This window comes from Myotis lucifugus, unplaced genomic scaffold (assembly GCF_000147115.1).
Source record: "Myotis lucifugus unplaced genomic scaffold, Myoluc2.0 scaffold_9, whole genome shotgun sequence".
Classification (NCBI taxonomy): domain Eukaryota; kingdom Metazoa; phylum Chordata; class Mammalia; order Chiroptera; family Vespertilionidae; genus Myotis; species Myotis lucifugus.
In genome coordinates this window covers 8,057,681-8,077,564 of record NW_005871057.1, presented here as the reverse complement: position 1 = coordinate 8,077,564, position 19,884 = coordinate 8,057,681, and the positions used below count along the sequence as shown (strand labels likewise).

General features: G+C 39.5%; 1 protein-coding gene across 1 annotated transcript in view; it reads left to right on the top strand.

Moving 5' to 3' along the window:
• Positions 1-10,041: 10,041 nt before the first annotated feature.
• The window catches only part of SLC6A15 (solute carrier family 6 member 15), a 32,199-nt gene continuing 22,356 nt past the window's right edge, over positions 10,042-19,884 (top strand). Inside the window, exons 1-4 of the mRNA XM_023749770.1 lie at positions 10,042-10,357; positions 15,577-15,734; positions 16,095-16,221; positions 17,371-17,552. Of these exons, the coding sequence (XP_023605538.1) occupies positions 10,072-10,357; positions 15,577-15,734; positions 16,095-16,221; positions 17,371-17,552 (753 nt within the window). The 5' untranslated portion in view covers positions 10,042-10,071. The remainder of the gene's footprint in view (positions 10,358-15,576; positions 15,735-16,094; positions 16,222-17,370; positions 17,553-19,884) is intronic.

The following is a 19,884-nucleotide window of genomic DNA, read 5'->3' as shown; positions in this document are numbered from 1 at the left end:
ATCAGAGTATTTTTTACACATGGCAAGGCAGGGGCATCCAGGGGATCAAATCAAATTTAATAATAATAATAATAATAATAAAAACTATTTTAAAGAGACTGAGAAAAAGCTCTCTTGGCTGCCTTAAAAGCTAAGGATTAGTAGCAATGTTCTGACCTGAAATTTAGGTCTTGTGATTTCTTTCCAGGAGATTTTTTTTCAGTGCATGAAAAACCTGTCTGAAATGGGTTTATTATTTAATTCATTCGTAGCTGGATATGGACAGTTAAAATCTGTGGGATTGTTGGAAGGCCTAGAAGTGCACAGAGGTATTTTTATTAATCATCTGGAAGCGAAAAATATCCTTTACCAAGTCACCAACCTTTCTGCTATAATATGTTTAAGGTTCACTTTGCATTTATTTCAAATTTTGAAAATTTCAAGGACATGGAATTTAATCTCTGGAGCATAAGCCATGTTTAGGGGAAGATTCATGCATTTTCAAAAGGAGGCTAAGCTTTGTGCTCAGAGATGTATATTTTAGGAATTCTCCACTTGGCTTAATTATGATTGTGTCTTGATTGCCAGAAGAAGTGAGTCAGCCTTCACTTTGTACTGAGACCCCTTGGAGAAGAGTTGGAAGCTAAGGGGCCAGATAGGGTGCGGGTCAGCGCCAGAAACAGCCTTACCTAACTTGGCCAGAAGCGCTATCAGGCCGTGGCTTGCTGGCGGAAGCCCAGAGTGCTTTTCTTTTACCAGAGATGTGAATGAGCGGCTTGGAGAGAAAGCTAGGGAAAAAAATAAATAAAAGGTACCTTGAGTCACCCACTTTTTCTAGTCCCATTACCGCCTCTCAGAGAATATTCAGACGGTGAGAGGTCAGACCATTTCTATTGTCACCCTCGCTGAGACAGAGGTGGGGGGTGCGGGGGCGGGCAACTGGTGTCTACCCTTTGGGAGCGGGGTGGGGAGGCCCGGGTGGCCCGGGGATGTGCTTTGTTTAGCTTTGGGGCGGGCTCCCGGGTCCATGCAGCCCCGCCGGGTCCAGCCGGAGCGCTGGGAGGACGGGGGCAGCCGCAGCGGCCTCTGCGTCAAGGGGCGGTGGAGCGGGGAGGGGCGGTGCCGGCCCGGGGCTCCGGCCCCCCGCCCCCCGCCTCCCGCCCCCCGCCCCCCGCCTCCCGCCTCCCGCAGCCTCCCCTCTCCCCGCAGCCTGTCAGTACGGGCGGTCAGGCTAGTGGGCGCCTCCATCACACACACACACACACACACACACACACACCTCTCTCTCTCTCTCTCTCTCTCTCTCTCTCTCTCTCTCTCTCTCTCTCTCTCCCCACGCGCGCGCTGCATCTCGTGCTCCTTCCCAGCCCCTCGCAGGCCCTGGCGAGTCCCTCGGTGCCAGCCCTCTGGGCTGCGACCCCTCAACCCGCCCAGGGCCCGCCCTTGGCAGGCAGCAGCTGCTCGCCAGACCGCTCCTTCCCCGCCTCCCTCGCAGGCACCTGGCCCCGACCCGTTGGCACCGCTGCTCCTGTCGGACGTGGAAGCGGCCAGAGGAGCCGGTTGGACCCGCTAACGGTAACGCGCTCCCGCCGCCGAGGGCTCGGTTTACTAGGGTGGGGCTCGCCGGCAGCCACCCTGGGAGCCCGGGGACGCGGGCGGGAGCGGAATCGATGCTGGACCCGGGAAGGCTGTGTGTCCGGAGGTGAGGGCAGGGAGGGAGGGAGACTCCAAAACGCTGGGCTCTGCAGGAGACCTTCCGGGCCGTGCGCCCTGCAGCCCATCCGAGCACCCCCGGAGGGGAGGCGAGGAGCAGAGCGTGGGGGGAAGCACATGGGTCGAAACGTGCCGCCTCCTCCTTTCCTTCTCGTCGTGGAAACTGCCCACGGCCTCCCCGAGAGACTGCTCCTTTCCAAGTCAGATCTGGATGGGCTGAGGGTGGGGTTCCCCGGGGCAAGTCCAGGAGGAAAGCTGGGAGGGTCGCGACGGAGAAAGGCGCTCCTGAGGTTCTAGGTGCGTTGGAAACCCACCCCCGAGAGTGTGAGCGGCGCTGCGGGGAGGGAGCAGCCTCATTCCTCGTTGGCCCCGGTTGCTTTTGCTACTACTCGCGGCGACCGCCAAAGGCTGTGTGTTTTCACTGGAGCCCAACTACCTTTCGCCCGAGGCGTGCAGCGATCCGTGTTCCTAAAGTGAGCCTCTCCCCGGGCCGGGGCACGTGGCTACCTTGGACAGCACAGCCCGGCCGGGTGCTCCTGCGCACCCGGGAATTGCAGAGTGCGCCGCTGAGGGTGGTGTTGCTGGGATTTCAAGGAGATGATGGGGGGTGGGGGAGGACTGGAAACCCAGACCATTTCTGCGTTTCATCCACAGGGCTGGTCTGCGAGTGGCCTGGACAGAGGACACTTCTGAGTTTAGGACAGCCTTTCATGAAGGCACTCCAACCAGCCTTATAAATAAGAATGAATGAATGAGATGTCATGTCTCTGACAGTTAGTTGTCTCCCCCTGGGTGGCAGAGGCTTCGGGGGCCGGAATCAGTTTCTTTTCAGCGGGGAAGCGGCTTTTGCGCGCGCGTTGGCGGTGAACGCAGCCCTAGGTTCGCGCTCTCAGTTTCCCTTCTCTTTCCTCGCCCCTCGCGGGGACAGGCTGGAGTGAGAGGGGGCGGCCCTCACTCGGGCGCGGTGACGTCACAGTGTTTGGGTGCTTATGCAAATGACTGCGGCCGTTTCTCCCGGTCCGGCCGTTCTCCTTGGAGGTCTTAAAGGTAGACCCGGTCGTTCCTCTGCACCGTTTGTGTGGTTCCCCGTGCAGAAAGCGAGAGGACTGAAGGCTTTGCTTCACGTATTTCGTTTGGGCTCCTCATCACCCAGTTTTTAAAGCTGCCGTATAGCATTGCATGCCTGGTTGCTCAGGAGATATCCTGCTCTGACAAAGCGGCCCCGCCCAGATCCTGACCCCGCCCAGCACCATGCTGCAAGAACTGGGACGCTGCTGATACCCACTGACGTGTCTTCAGAGCCTAGTACTGGGCTTGACTTGTAAAAGGTTCTTCACTAGTACTTGGTGCCTGAATTTTCCTTGAAGAGTCCGTGCATTGCCCTCAGTAAGTTCAGAGTATTCGACCATCAGAGTCGTGGATTTCATTTTTGTGAGCGCGAGTGCCATTTTTACCCACCTGTATCTTTGCTGCAATATATTATCCCACCAAATTTTGAATGGAATGCATTGATGATTTTTCTCCAAATGAAGCATTCAGTATATTCTTTTTTCCCCCCCCAGAAAGACAGAAAATAACTGTTTTGAAAGGAAGACAATCTGTTTGTTGACACTTCTTTTTCTGATTGCAGTTGTATACCTGATTCAAGAATTACTTTATACTCCCAATATGTATAACTCAAAATATAGTATTTCAATGACATTATGAAAAGTTTTCATACATGTTTCTAGGAGATAAGTGCTCTATTATCCACTTAATAAATAAGAAATGCTATCTTAGTCCCTTCAGGCTGCCATAACAAAATACCATGAACTGGGTGGTCTAAAAACAACAGAAATTTAATTTCTCCCAGTTCTGGAGGCTGGGAAGTCCAAGATCAAGGCACCAGCACATTCTAGGTGTCTGGTGAGAACCAGATTCCTGATTTATAGATGGTGCCTTCTCATTGTGCCCTCACATAGTGGAAGGGTCTAAGTTAGCTCTGTTTTTATTTTATTTTTTTTAATTTTTATTTTTTGCTAGAGGCCCACTGCACGAATTTGTGCACATTGATAGTAAATTAATTAGAAGGTGGCCAGCAGGGCAGGACTGGGAGAGATGGGCCAGACACACCCTGGAGCCAGCCTTCCACGGTCCCTCCCCAGCTGGTTATACCTGGGTGGTGCTGGGGCTCAATGGGCATCTGTGGAGTGAGCGGGGTCTCTCCGGCAGGTGGGGTCCCTTGGCCTGGCCTGTGGGGGATCAGGCCGAAACTGTTCCTCTGACTCTCCTTGAAGTGTCACAGAGTGCGAGAGGACACTCTGCAAAGTTGCTTGTCACTTGGCAGCTCCTGTGTTGAGCATCTGCCCCCTGGTGGTCAGTGCATATCATAGCTGTCAGCCGGTCAGTCGGTTGCTTAGTTTTTTATATATATAGACTAGAGGCCCGGTGCACAAAAATTTGTGCACTCGGGGGGGGGGACCCTCAGTCCGGCTGTGCCCTCTCACAGTCTGGGACCCCTCGGGGCATGCCCATCTGCTGGCTGAGGCCTGCTCCCCAGGGGATTGGGCCTAAGCCTGCAATCAGACATTCCTCTGGCAGCCCGGCAGCCCTCGGGGGATGTCCACTTGCCAGCGGGGAGCAGACCTAAGCTGCAGTCGGACATCCTTAGTGCTGCTGAGGAGGCAGGAGAGGCTCCCACCACCACGGCTGTACTGGCAGCCGTCAGCCTGGCTTGTGGCTGAGCAGAGCTCCTCCATGTGGGAGCTCACTGACCACCAGAGGGCAGCTTGTGCATTGAGCGTCTGCCCCCTGGTGGTCAGTGTGTGTCATAGTGACCAGTCATTCCCAGTCTTTCTGCTGTTAGGGACAGTTTGCATATTACCCTGTTACTATATAGGATAGAGGCCTGGTGCACGGGTGAGGGCTGGCTGGTTTGCCCTGAAGGGTGTCCCGGATCAGGGTGGGGGTCCTGCTTGGGTGCCTGGCCAGCCTGGGTGAGGGGCTGATGGCTGTTTTCAGGCTGCCCACACCCCCTTCAGGGTGGGGGTCCCCACTGGGGTGCCTCGCCTGTCTGGTTGAGGGGCTTAGGGCTGTTTTCAGGCAGGCCAGGCCTGCAACTGAAGCTCCCAGTCTCTCCTTTTTTTCTTTTTTTTTATTCTGGGATTTATTTACCTTCTGTAATTGAAACTTTTTTGCAGGCTGGCTGGCTGAAAGTAGGTACCTGGGGTTTGTCTGATTTCAGGCTGCCCGCACCCACTTCAGGGTGGGGGTCCCCACTGGGGTTTGTTTAGCTTCTATAATTGCAACATCCTTGCATCTGGAGCTCAGAACTGGGCCGCAGCAGGCGGGGAACCTTGGCTTCCTCCATCTCCGGGGCAACCAAGCCTCATGTTCGCTTCAGCTGCGTGGCTGCCGGCCGCCATCTTGGTTGGCAGTTAATTTGCATATCACCCTGATTAGCCAATGGGAAGTGTAGCGGAGGTATGGTTAAATACCATGTTTGTCTATTATTAGATAAGATTACTTCCTAAAAGTCCAACTTCTTATCACATGGGGTTAGGATTTCAACATTTGAATTTAATGGGGGAAGATAAACATTCAAACCACAGCAAATAGTAAAGAATTTTTAAATTAGATAATAGCTATTTGAGAGACCAGTAATCAGAAGAGATCCCTGACTTTTCAATAATTGAATACTTAAAATAACTTGGAATAATTACTAAAACCTAAAATCTATATTTATAATGATTTATTCAGTGATCACAGTTCAAATTTTACTATGTGTATGGTAGAAAATATACTTCCTATCAAAAAACAAAACTTTTTTATAAATAGGCAAGCATTTGCATTCTTTAGATCTCTGGGGTTGTTCTCCATTTAAAAAATCATTGACTTAGAATGATAGACTTGAAAGAAACCTCAGTGATTATCAAAAGCTTTGAAAACTTCTACTTCTCAACTTCTATTACTACATGCATATGCATGATTAGATATAATAACATATTCCTATTCACAGTAGGTTTTAAAATAGTTTTTGAGCAGATGGCTTTATTAACAAAAATCATAGGCATAATCTGATATATGAAAACATTTAAGGTTATATGGCAGGAATCTTAGATTTATTTCCAATTTTCCTTATAACATAAAACAAATATTCTTCTAGACATATTTAGGAATATTTCTAAATAAAAAATTATCTGCTTAAATATTAACTTTGATCAATAGTGATTGTCTCATATTCCTTGGTGAAAACAAACTGTATATACTGGGATGCAGAGTGCTTTTTAAGTGCACAATGTCACTTGATATAGGATAGAGCTATTTTCACTCTTAAAGGTCACTTTATTTCTTCGTGATTACTAAGGTATGCTTTCACATAAGATTAATTGATTATTATCTTTGAGTAGAATGCTTACCCTGGGAACTTTTCGCCTATCAAAGTGAAAAATCAAGATGCAGAATTGTGAATACTGGTATAGTAACAGTTGTGTAAAAAATGAAATAGGTTGGGTAGATGAAGAAAAAGCACATTAACTTGAATATACCTGAGGAAACAGCATAAAGGTGATATAACTAGTAGAAGTTGTGCAGCTGATAAATAATAGAGCGAGGACACAACTCCAAGTTTGCCAGATTAAAATGCTGTTAGCCATGCATTAGTTAAATTACTATGCCAACAGTTTATCTTTAGATAATTCAATAAAGGTAGACCTTTAGATAATTTATGTCTTGCAAATCACAATTTCTTATATGTCAGATATTTCCTTCCAGCAAAAGTAATTTGGGAAATTAGCTTATTTCAGTTTTTCAATGGTTATATTTATTCTTTTAGTCAACTACTATTTATTAAGCTCTAGGGGGAAACAATGCAAATTAAAACTATTTTTTTCTGAAAACCTTTTCCATATCAAAACCTTGTTGGACAGTTTCAAGTAGTCACCATGAGAAGTTTTGTCCTTTTTCTAGAGATGTGTCTATTATTTAAAACTAGTAGCCCAGTGCACAAAATTCATGCACATTAAAAGGGAATTAATTAAAGGAAATATTATAATATTGCTATTTTCCCTTTCTCTATAATAAGAATGTCAGAGATAAAAGAAAATTAGTAAAAGGTATATGAAAATAATATATAAATTTGTTAATAAATAAACAATCACAACATGATATAATAACAACAAAGACATGATATAAAAACAACATGATGTAAAAATAACATTGATACAAACAATGAGTGATAAATTGATTAAACTTACTCTAATATCTCTCTGTATACCACATTAAGAGTGAAAACACTTTCAGAGTGCTTGACTAATATCCCTTGTGACGAAATATTTACAACTTTAACTTTAACATCACATGCTCTTCAAACTCGAGAGAAAGCAACATATAACTGACCATGTGCAAAAACAAGTTCAGGTAGGAATATTCCTACTCTGTCTAGAGTTTGTCCTTGTGATTTATTAATAGTCATCGCAAATGCTGGCATCACAGGAAACTGTCTTCAAATTAATTTAAATGGGAGCCCAGTGTCAGATGGGGACAATTCAATTCTTGGAATCAGAACAACCTCTCCTTCTGCAGATCCTGTTAATACTTCAGCTTCGATAATGTTGGGTTGCAATCTTTTAATAATAAATCTAGTACCATTACAAAGACCCCATTTACTATTAAGATTTCTCAGTAGCATGATGATTGCACCCACTTTCAATTTTAATTTATGACATGGCATTCCCAAAGGAGTAATGCTATTAAGAAATTCGATGGGAAAATTTTCCTTTTCAGCATCATCTGTTGAATCAATGGAATCATCACTCAAATACGTGTGAAAATCTCCATTGAGTATATCCAAAATTTCGCCATTTAATTTTTGAACGTGCTCATTTTTTGGACAAAGAATCTCATGTTTAGATATATTTTTAATATTATCTATAGATATAGTATTTCCAAAGGTAACTTCAGTAATAGATGCATTACAAATCATTTCACAGGGGATTTCAGTAATATCCATTGCCCATCTCCGAGTTTTACTAACCATTCACTATAAGCAGAATCCTCTGATCTCATATTTGTTTTGAGACAACTTTCTGAAACATCACCAAACATTATAGTACTTTAAACTCATTTGTACTATGGCCGATCGCATAGCATGTGGCACAATACTGAGACATTGTCGAAAATTCCCTCGGAGAAGGAGAACTTTCCCACCAAATGCAACATTCAAATTCATAATTTCTCTTAGTAATCTGCCTCAGGGCGCTCCAGGTGCTCTGAGGGCGGGTTCCTCCCTCAGGCCTCATCCTCACCAGAAACAGCTTGGGGAGGGTGCCTCAGGGCCAGTGGGACTGATGAAAGTGGGGGAGGTGGCAGGGAGGTGGTGTCTGCGCTTCTGATCATTTGCACACTCCTGCGGGCCATCAGAAGCCTCTGGCAGCTATCACCACAGCAACCCAGGACTCAGTGCCTTTGCGTTCTGAGGGAAGGTTCCCCCCCGCAGGCCTCACTGGAAATAGCTCAGGGAGGGCGCCTCAGGATTGGTGGTACTGATGGAAGTTGGGGGGGGGGGGGCGCGGGGGCATGGAGTTAGTGCCTGCGCTTCTGATCACTTGCACACTGTGTTTTATACCACAACCTGTGGCATTGACTGTGAAGGTCGCCACGGCAACCCAGCGCTGACTGCAGGACTGACTCTGGTTGGTCGAGCCTCTGGTCATTACTGACCCAGGATTTTTATATATTAGGATATTGGTAATGATTTTCTATCAGCATTTTCTTCATAGTCTTCCTATTAATCTTCACCAAATTTTAATTGTTTGCTTTTCGCATATATATTCTAGTTTTGGAAACAACTAAACATCTAATCATAAAGGCAAAAATATAGGTTACATGGTCATGTTAAATAATTATATTTTCTTAGGGTTACCATCCACCCTGTCTTATTAATTAAGATTATAAATTAAAGTATGATGGGCTGCTTCTCTGACTTCTAAAGTAAAAATAACAGCAATTCCATGAAATAATTTCATTTTTTTCTAGCAACAACTGGGCAGAATTCTTGGAGTATCATTTCTAAAGCCTCCTGATCCAGCTTTGAAGAGAAGCACATGTGTTTAATCACTTTTTAAAACTGACAGTCTCATTGGTTTGTAGACAAGCCTTGTACACTACTTGGTCTGTATCTGAAAAGGGTATAAGATACAGTATAACAGAAGATGAACTAGAGAAAGAAAAACTGCCAAAGTGATGGCAGTTTGAGTTGTTTGAGAGAATGTTCACACAAATACCGTGAGGCATTTTTTACTACTTTCTGTGTGTATTTATGTTGTTCCTTGTGTTTGGTGTGGTCTCACTCTCTCTGCCCAACTCTTATGCCACTTTTATCCAACATTACTGGACTCTGTTACTGTAATGAAGCTGGGTCATTTAAATTATGCAATATAGTGTAATTATTTGAGATATGCCTTTCTCTCTTAGATATAAGCAACTTAAAGCAGATATTGTATGTTTCATGTATGTTTGTATCCCTGAATGTTCATCATAATATCAAATGAGTGAATAAATGAATACATTAACAGAAGAGATTCTGTATAAAAGAAATTTATTTATAGGAGTGGCATGCAATTGTTTATGTAGTTCTATAAGTAATAAAATGGGACCTATACTTTAGTGAGAAAGGAAAAAAGGAAGAATTTTTTAAAAAGAGTCACCAAATTTTTAAAAATATATTTTTATTGATTTCAGAGAGGAAGGGAGAGGGAGAGAGAGAAACATCGACAATGAGAGAGAATCATTGACCGGCTGCCTCCTGCATGCCCCCTAATGGGGATGGAGCCTGCCTGCAACCAAGGCATGTGCCCTTGACTGGAATCGAGCTCGGGACCCTTCAGTCCGAAGGCCGATGCTCTATGCACTGAGCCAAACAAGCTAGGGCAAGAGTCAAGAAATTTTAATTACAAATGAACAGAGAATATTTTATGCATTGAGTTTGTCTTATCAAAGTGGAATTTTGATAGAAGGAAGATGTTAAATAAACTAAAATGTGTATGAAGCTCATGTAAACTATATAATTCTTACACTTGTGGAAATGTTAAGCTCTGAAAGGCCAACAATCATATGTTTTATATTTTGTAGAAAGATGTTTTATCATATAAATTAATAAGAAATGGTATTAATTTTAGTATTTTCCTTATTAAATACTATCATTTTTAATTTAAAATTTTACAGATACCTGTAGAATATTGGACACACAGATCCAGGATCCGTAAGACTTTTCCACCTTGAATCAAGGATTTAGTTGATATCCTCCTGTCTTTTCTTCATATCAACTAAATTATTTTTTAAAAGAATTAACAAATTTGCCATAAGAGAATTTAAGAAAAATAATACAACCCACACTCTCTAATGCCTAAGAATAGCAAGATGGTAAAAAAAGAATTAGAAGATGAAGTTATTGAATCTGCCAAAGACCTTCTTTCCAATGAAGATGCAGCTGATGATGCTTTTAAGAAAAGTGAACTAATTGTTGATGTCCAAAAAGAGAACCATACAGATGCTAAAGTATCTAACATCAAAGATGAAAGACAAGGTTGGAAGAATAGGCTACAATACATCCTTGCCCAAGTTGGATTTTCTGTAGGTCTAGGAAATGTGTGGCGATTCCCATACCTATGTCAGAAGAATGGGGGTGGTAAGTTTTATTTTTTTAAGTGATACATTGCTGAATAGATTTCAATTGATTATCTCAAATAGCTGCTGTTGTTGCTGGAGTCTCAGTAGTTTAGAAACTATGAATTTTATTATAAAGCTAGGGAGATTCCTTTGTTGAAAATGAGTTTCACTGTTTTCAGAATAGGTTTCCATAGGAGCAGATGGCTTGCTATGAATACACAAGGATTGCTTTAAAGGTAATACATTCTCAGATTCTTTCTGTGGATTCTATTAAAAAATTTCTAAATTACTGACTTTTTAAACAAATGTTGCATCTCTTGTGCCTGTCGGTTATTCTCTTTGGAAAAAACTGGTTTCTGGTATAAGGCAATATTTGTGAAGACAAAACTTTCTTTCTATGACTTATTAAATCTGAATTTTTCAAGTTGTTTTACTCTCCATAAAAACAAAAATTACATATCATTTAGAATGATTATAGTCTTCTAATGCTGACCAGAACTTTAAAGATTTCAGTAGAAGGGATTTAATGGGATCCTTTACAATAAAGAGTAATATGCAAATTGACCATCACTCCCTCACAAAGATGGCTGCCTATGACCAGGCGGGCAGGGGCTTAGTGAGGGATGACCAAACGACTGAACAGCAGACTGCATGGGGCAATCAGGCTGACAGGGGGGTTAGTGAGGGATGACCAAATGACTGAACAGCATGCTGCGTGGGGCAACCAGGCTGGCGGGGGTTGGGGGGCCATGACGGGTGACCAGGCTGGCATGGGGCCAGTAAGAGGCGACCAGGCCAGCAGGAGGGCAGTTAGGGGTGACCAGGCTAGCAGGGGCATTTGGGGGTGATTAGGCTGGCGGGGGGGGCAGTTAGGGGCTACCAGGCCAGCAGAGGGGGCCAGTTGTGGGTGCCAGGCTGGTGGGGGGGCTGTTAGGAGCGACCAGGCAGGCAGGCAGGTGAGCAATTAGGAGCCGGTGGTCCAGGATTGTGAGAGGGATATCCAACTGTAGGTTAGGCCCAATCCTGGCAGTCGGATATCCCCCAAAGAGTCCCGGATTGGAGAGGGTTCAGGCTGGGCTGTGGGGGACCCCCCCATGCATAAATTTTGTGCACCAGGCCTCTAGTAATTAATATTATACCAGTCATTCTTTATCCTTAAATATCATACATATTTGGTTCCCAATTCTGTAGTATTTGGGGGACAATGTTTTGTTTTAAAGAAAACTTTAAAGAAATTAGAATCCTTAGTTTTAAACAAAAATATATACATCAGCATGATACTGTAGTTTTTTGTATTTGTGCATATAAATACCAGGGGTTATTTAGCAAGTATTTCTTAAAAATTAAGGGGGGTGGACACATACAAAGGAATAGATTGTTTGTGTAGGACATAATCTTTATAGTACACCAAAGTCAAACTGAATGTTTACTAACATTTAGTTTGAAGCTTTATTACTTATATACATGGAAGTTGTTAAAATAAGCGTGGCTAAAAACTAAATATTTTATGTGCCTCATTTCAGTACCCAAAGGATAGAAAGAATATTTTAGTATTTGAGTCTAGTTTGTGATAGTTTTGTTGACTGAACAAATATTTTTAATTTTTATGTGATTGCCACCTACAAATCAAATGAAATAATATAACCATTCAATATGGAATTTCTTCTTAGCCACTAAAGATAAAAGTGTTATGGTGACAAAATAAGGTTTAAAATCTTGCTTAGTTAATTCAACCAGGCACAAAATCACAGGTTTGAAAAAACTAGCCTGTTTGACAAATCTTCCTGAGAGGTCGGAATCAATACATAGTCGGTGATCCACTACAGATCACATCATTCCACTGAAATTGTGAGCTCCTTAGCGACTCGGTAACATCACATTATTTATCAAATCAGCTATAAGCAGCTGTGCACTACCCTGCTTTGCGTTTCTTACAAATCACTTCATTTGTCATGACTTTGAGAAGATGAAATCTAATTTTCAGACCTCTCCCCTTATAAACCTTATTCATACTGTAAAGGAAGAAAGTTTTCTTGACTGAAGTGTCAGGTTGCCTTCCATTTAATACAATTTTTGTCTTGATGGAGAGCTGACAAAGAATTTCGTATTTAGTAATTAGCAAAGTGGCTCTTCTTTCTAATTTTCATGTGAAAGTAGTCAAAATGCGCTTCCTAATATTGTTTCCTTTCTTCAAATCACAAATACTAGAGAGTGATATTACAAAATACCAGTGAACTTCTCTCATTTCAAGATGGCTGTTAGAGTACAAAAGATTTTGCTCAATATGCAGTATAGCTTTGAGCCTTCTAGGTACTCAAGTGGTATCTTCTGGCTGCTGAGTCAAAGAGCCTCGCTACCCAAATCTTACTTATTCATTATTTGAGGCACTTTATGAATAATATGAATAAAAAGTAATAAACCTAATGTAAGTTGATTTATCTGAAAATATACTTAAAGCACAATGGTTAAGCTTAATAAGTGGTATAACATAGAAGCTACCAGCTCATAGTTTGAAATCAATTTGACTATGAATCCTAGCTCAGTGGTTGGCAAACTGTGGCCCTCGAGCCACATGCGGCTCTTTGGCCCCTTGAGTGTGGCTCTTCCACAAAATACCAACTTCTGCGCATGGGGAATGAAGTTTCAATCACACTGTACATGCGCGCCCACACGTGGTATTTTGTGGAAGAGCCACGCTCAAGGGGCCAAAGAGCCGCATGTGGCTCGCGAGCCGCAGTTTGCCAACCACTGGAGCTCTTTCGGACACTAGCCATGTGATCTTTTATAAGTTATTGTACTTTTTCTGGCTTATTTCCCACACCTATAAAATGAGGAAAATAATAGTACTTATGGCACTTACCCATTGGATTCTTATAAGGAATAAATGAGTAACTAACTACATGTACCTGACAAATGGTAAATAGTCATATTTTAGCCATGACTATTTTTAATATTAGATTAAAATAATCTAATATTTTTAATATTAGATTAATTTGAGTTAGAGAAAAAAGCTAAGTATCTAATATAATGTCTTGCATACATAACTGAGGAAAAATTTCCAATGAGTCCAGTCTTAATTAATTCTCTTTTTTTCTCCCCTGGTCATTCACTCACACATAAACCCATTCATATTCTAGGATTTGATGCAGGTGTTAAAATGCACTTTCATTTCTTTTGGAAACATTTTCAGGTTATTAGTGTCTGAATGTTACAAATCATTTTAGAATTAGAAATTTGGTAGTTCTGTTTTATAAGCTATGCATCCATGCTTTACATTATTTATTCCTTTGAACAATCAATTCAAGTCCAAAAGACTAAAAGTCAGCCATAATACAGTAAAGATCATTGACCACTGTATTAGGGAAAATTCTTGCATATGGTCATTATTTCAGCATTAGATAAATGTTGAGATAAATAATTTGAAAAAATATTAATATTTAACTTTTCATCTGAATACCTGAACAATTTGTACAGCTTCCTAAATCTATTTAATACAACTTAACATTTTTAAAAATTGGAAGATGTAATAAATGGCCTTTTATTTAAAAAGGGAATTGGTACAATTGATTGCATAACTCACCTGACAGTATCTGGTTGGACAAAACTCCAATAAGAAATTTGAATGTAGGTCTTACAGGTTATTTAAGGAATGATTTGTATACATATTCTCATGTAGAAGTGAGTATAGGTTTCACATTTAACTTTACCAATTAACTGTCTAATATTAACTATGTCAAATGGTACATTTAAAAATCACTATTTATATATATCTTAATTTGCGATTTAGCTGTAGCATATTTTTTAAGCATAGAAACTCTACTAAAAGGATAATAGCATATATTTTATAATAGACTAGTGGTCCGGTGCACAAAATTCGTGCAGGGTGGGGGGGGCAGTGTCCCTCAGCCTGGCCTGCACTCTCTCCAATCTGGGACCCTATGGACATCCCTCTCACAATCTGGGACTGCTGGCTCCTAACCGCTTGCCTGCCTGCTTGCCTGATCACCCCCTAACTGCTCCCCTGCCGGCCGATCTCCCCCAACTGCCCTCCACTGTCACAACCCGCCTCCTCTGCTGGGACCCACCTCCTCTGTGTGAGGTGGCGGAGATGACGGAACTGGCCTCCTCTGTGCTATGCGGAGCGGCCGCCAGGCCCCACCACCACTGTGTGCGTGGCCATCTTGTGGTGGCCATCTTGTGACAACATCATGTGTGAAGGCCACCTAAGCTTTTATTAGTATAGATAGTATAGATGGTGGCCATCTTGTGGTGGCCATCTTGTGATGACGTCACGCGCGAGGGCCCCCTAAGCTTTTATTAGTATAGATATGAAATGTCTTTGTTTCTGTCAATCTCACCACCCCATCACAGAATTTTGGAAAATAAAAAATTGCTTGTTTCCTAAAGTGTACTTTTTATATGAAGTATATATAGGGAAAATGACATTTCTCTGTGTTAGAGGTTATTTTATTTTATTATATTTTTATTTGAAGCAGCCATTTCTTCTCCTTTGTTGTTATTTAAGAAGAAGAGTCAGTTTTAGTAATATAAAATTTCATTCATTTTAATTTATCTGATTTGCAGTACTTGATTTATATCAATAGATGAATTTGAACAAAATTTAATAAAGTACTTCATAAATATTGTATGAATAAGATTTTTATGATGCCTGGCTGGTGTGGCTCAGTGTTTGAGTGTCAACCTATGAAACAGGAGGTCACGATTCCATCCCTGGTCAGGGCACATGCCCAGGTTGCAGGCTCAATCCCCAGTGGGGGGCATGCAGAAGGCAGCCAATCATTGATTCTCTGTCATCATTGATGTTTATATCGCTCTCTCCCTCTCTCTTCCTCACTGAAACCAATAAAAATAATATTTTTTTAAAAAAAGATTTCATGAGTTTGTGAAACCTACTTGAGAAAATAATTAATGTTAAGGAGACAATTATTTTATGGAAAAGTAAGTTGTTTACCCTTTCATTAAAATGAAACCAAGCTATTCATTGATATACTTACTTTTATCATAATTATTTTTTATCAGAAAGTCTTTGTAGCAGACAAATTGAGGTTTCAAATACTAGAAAGTTTAAAGTAATGAAATTGCATTTTCTTTAAAGTCCTTTATATTTATTATATATAGAAGTTCAAATATCATCTTTTATGAGATAATGAGAATTAGTGTATTCTCTACTGTGACTGTTAAAAATATAATCTATTTTATTTGTTCTTGTTTCTGTAGGTGCATATCTTTTGCCATTTTTTCTATTGCTTATGATAGTAGGTATTCCACTTTTTTTTCTGGAACTTGCTCTGGGGCAAAGAATTCGACGAGGAAGCATTGGTGTGTGGAATTACATAAGCCCTAAATTGGGTGGTATTGGATTTACAAGTTGTATAGTAAGTTTCCTGATACAGTATATGCCATAAAATTTTTATAATGTTTGGATTTATATTATTTGTATTTAAATAAAATATTTATGTATTTCTACTGAACTGTTTAATTATCTTTTAAAAACACTATAGGAGATTTTACTAATACACAAAACAAGATGAAATATATTAATATAGTTCAATCTTATTACTGCATGTTCTTAAGACCTGTGAGAGACTTTTTTTCAGAAAAGATAATGTGTTTTAAATGAAAATAAAATGAATAAGATTTTTAAAATGTTAAATGGGGTCATATACATATTATCCCATTGTTTCAAAGGAAGGGGCATCAGAGGTTTAATGTAACCACACTATTTTATTTTGCAGGTGAGCTTGTTTGTGGCTCTCTACTACAATGTCATCATTGGCTGGAGTGTGTTTTATTTTTCTCAGTCTTTTCAGTTTCCTCTACCTTGGGATAACTGTCCTTTGGTGAAAAATGCTACCCATACTTGTAAGACATGGCCAATATAATGTTTTTATATTTAATGATTATAAAGTTGGTAAAGGAATGAGCTTTCAAGATTTTTAAAAATAATGTAGAAAAAATTATTATCATAACAACTTTCCTCACATTTAGGATTGCCATACTCAGAGAGGTAGAACTTGGGCACCATCTAAGTTTACTAACTCTTCCCAAGTTACTTCTTCTCAGTTAAGCATAGTTGGTGTACAATATATTAGTAGTTATAATAGTTTCAGGTGTACAATGTGGTGACTTGATATCTCTATAAGTTACAATGTAATAACCCCACTAATTCTAGTAATCATCTGTTACTGTGCAAACCTTTCACAATATTATTGACTACATTCTCCTTCTCGAGTCGTTTTGTTGTGCCCCATGATATTAGGGTGAAATATTGTTAACTTTGACAGCCTTTAATTTTGTACACCTCTTTTGATGCCTTATAGTTTTTGTTAAAATAAAACAAAGGACAAAAAAAGTACTATTGAAGTAATTGTTTTATTTCATAGTTTTTCTATCATTTATTTTTATATCCTAGAATATAATAAAGAACATTTCCTTATAATGATGTCAAGTAAATATAGAATATGCCTAAAATTTTCTTGTAGCCACAATTTAAAAATAAACAGGTGAAATATTTTATTTAATCCTATGTATCCCAAAATGTTAACATTTCAACGTATAATTAATATAAAGTTATTAATGTAATAATTTGCATTATATTTCTCATATTAAGTCTCCAAAATTTTCTTTGTATTGTATATTACAAGACAGGTCATTTCGGGCTAGCTTATTGCAAAAGTCACATATGGTCAGCCACCCGTGCATTTGACACCTGTGCCCCAGTAAGATAATTCTGGGAGTGGAAGGGGCTATAAATTTGATATGTTTTCCTTACTTTGATAAAAAGTTCATGTGTTTTTATTAATAATTGTGTGATAAGAAATATCAAAGAGGATACATGTCTGTTGATATTTCACTTCTTCTGCAGTTGAGTTTTTATTGTGAATTTAAATGCTTCTGTAGAATAGTAATACTTTTCTAGAAAATGTTGAGAATTGATTTATAGCCTTATTGGGAAAAAATTCTTATTACTCTTTATAATCTGAAATTACTGTGTTATCTTTCTTTCTACAGTGGTAGAGCCAGAATGTGAAAAAAGTTCTGACACCACCTATTACTGGTACAGAAAAGCACTGGATATTTCCAGTTCCATTTCTGAAAGCGGGGGCTTAAACTGGAAGATGACCATCAGCTTGCTGGTTGCCTGGGCCATTGTTTGCTTCGCTATGATCAAAGGCATTCAGTCTTCTGAAAAAGTTAGTGTGTTAGAGACCCTCCTGATTCTGCAATCTCTGTGGGCAAATTGCAAGTAGCGCTTTGTTCTACATAGTTAATTAAAGATTGATAAAAAGTGGTGCTTTTATGATATGTTTACATTAATAAAACGACATAAGCAAAGAGATAAGTGTTTTATACTGAAATATAAAGTAATTTATAATCTTTTATTTCATCAAGAGTTTTGAAATTTTTTGTCAATACCATTTTTTTCTATTTATTGAGTTTACCCTAATATTTTGATTCTCCGATTATCAGTCAGTTCCAAACATGGAAATCGGGGAAAGTGGTAGAATAAAGAATTTTTTCATTTTAGTTGTCTTATATTATTCTAAGGAATGCTTGCATAAGATATCTTAATATGGTCTCTAGTGTGGAGGGTTTCTTAAAGATCTGAGCAGCACTAGGTAAATTATAAATTATCATAATTATAAATTATTATGATAATCTCAACAACCCACTCAGAGTAAATCTAAAAGACTAAAGGGCGCGCCTTCCAGTGCAAATGGAAAATGTTAAGTGGCTGTGGTTGAAAAAGGCATTAAGTGAATTCTAGAAACTTAGAATTCTTTTTTTTTAAGAATACATTAGTAAAGTAATTGTTATTCACTCTTTTGCTTTCATATTGCATTTTTTCATTATTACTGTCATTGTTTTAATGCTCTTATATCTCTTGGATGGACCATAGCAAGAATTTATTATTGATTCTTCTTTGCCTTTAATAATCTATTTCTAATATTTTTTTCTTTCCAAAGCATAGATCTGATTGTATATCTTTCCAGGCTAATATATTACCAATCACCAGCATATACTAGAAGTGGAGATAATAGTAGTAGTAGTAATAAATGATGATAGTGAAGGTGATTCCCACAATGATCAGAGCAAGAACAATAACAGAAGCTAATATTTATTGCAAGTGCTTTTTGCTCTAGGAAATGTGTTAGGTACTTTATATATTTTATCCCATTGAATTCTAAAGAAAACTCTAAGAAGTAATTACTATTCTCAGGCCTTCTTTACAGATATAAAATAATTTTGAGAAATTAGGTAATTTCCCTAAAGAATCGTGGCTAGTAATTGCTACCTGGAGTAAAACCCAGCTCTGTGTAAATCTAGAGCCCATATTATTTAATTGCAACCCTATAATGCCTCTCACTGCCATATTTTTTTACATCATATAGTTAAGATTTTTAGGTCAGAAGTCTACGTAATTCATCTTTGCTTCCTGTTACTTCATCTTAAATTAAAAATGTTTGATGATTTTAACTTGTAAATCACAACTAATTTCATATTTACCTTCCTGCTGGAACTCCCACACCATTTTTCCTTTGGAAAAATCAATGTGATAAATAACACATCTAAATATCTTTTCATCTTTTTCTGAGTGTCAATATACAATTAAATAAGTTCAATTAATTGGTTCAATTTGGTGTCTTCTACCATTCTGAGACACATTGCAGTCATATTTCAAATAAAGGGATCGATTCTTAAGTCACATCTAAGCACATTTACATGTTTCTTAAGATAATGTCATTTGGTAGAAAGAGAACCAAAAGTGGTTAGCCAGAGAAGTAAAAAAAATCTTTGTGCTTGAGTCTTACTGCCACATTTTGTTTCTTTTTAATCTGAGTGTGTCTTATCATTATTTTTTTAAAAAATTCATCCTTTTCTTATCACAAAATTTTGTGGTTATTTTTCTTATTCATACAATATAACTTTAGAAAATTTTAATATAAACTTATATATCATATATAATTTATTATTTAAATTAGAAGGTTTCAGTGGCTTTGGGGCAATATTTGAATAAATAATTCAGTAGTCACAGATGAGGAAAAAGCTGTAATTTGAGCAAAGATATGAAAATTGAAATTGTTATAATTCCTCAGTCTGAAACAAGTTAAACTTAATAGAGAAATGTGTGCCAGGGATAAATATAAAGCTCTCTGTTTGCCTGTAAAACAAAAAGAGCCTCCAAATAAATAATCACACAAGTACAGGATAGAGAAACATAATTTATGGGCAATATGGTTTAAAGGAAGTATATGAAAATACCATTTAGAGAATTTAGCAGTTAAAAGAAGAATGTGAGTCAACTTGCATTAGGCTTTGTCAACACACACACACACACACACACACACACACACACACACACCCCACAAGGACTGACTAGAAACTTCATGAGATAAAAGAAGAGTATGATAATCAGCTGATCCATGCCTGTAATACTGGATCAGCTGATCCATGCCTGTAATACTGGATTTTACTGAAATCTTTATTTCTCCCTGTATCGTGGAGAGAAATTTCAACCCTGTG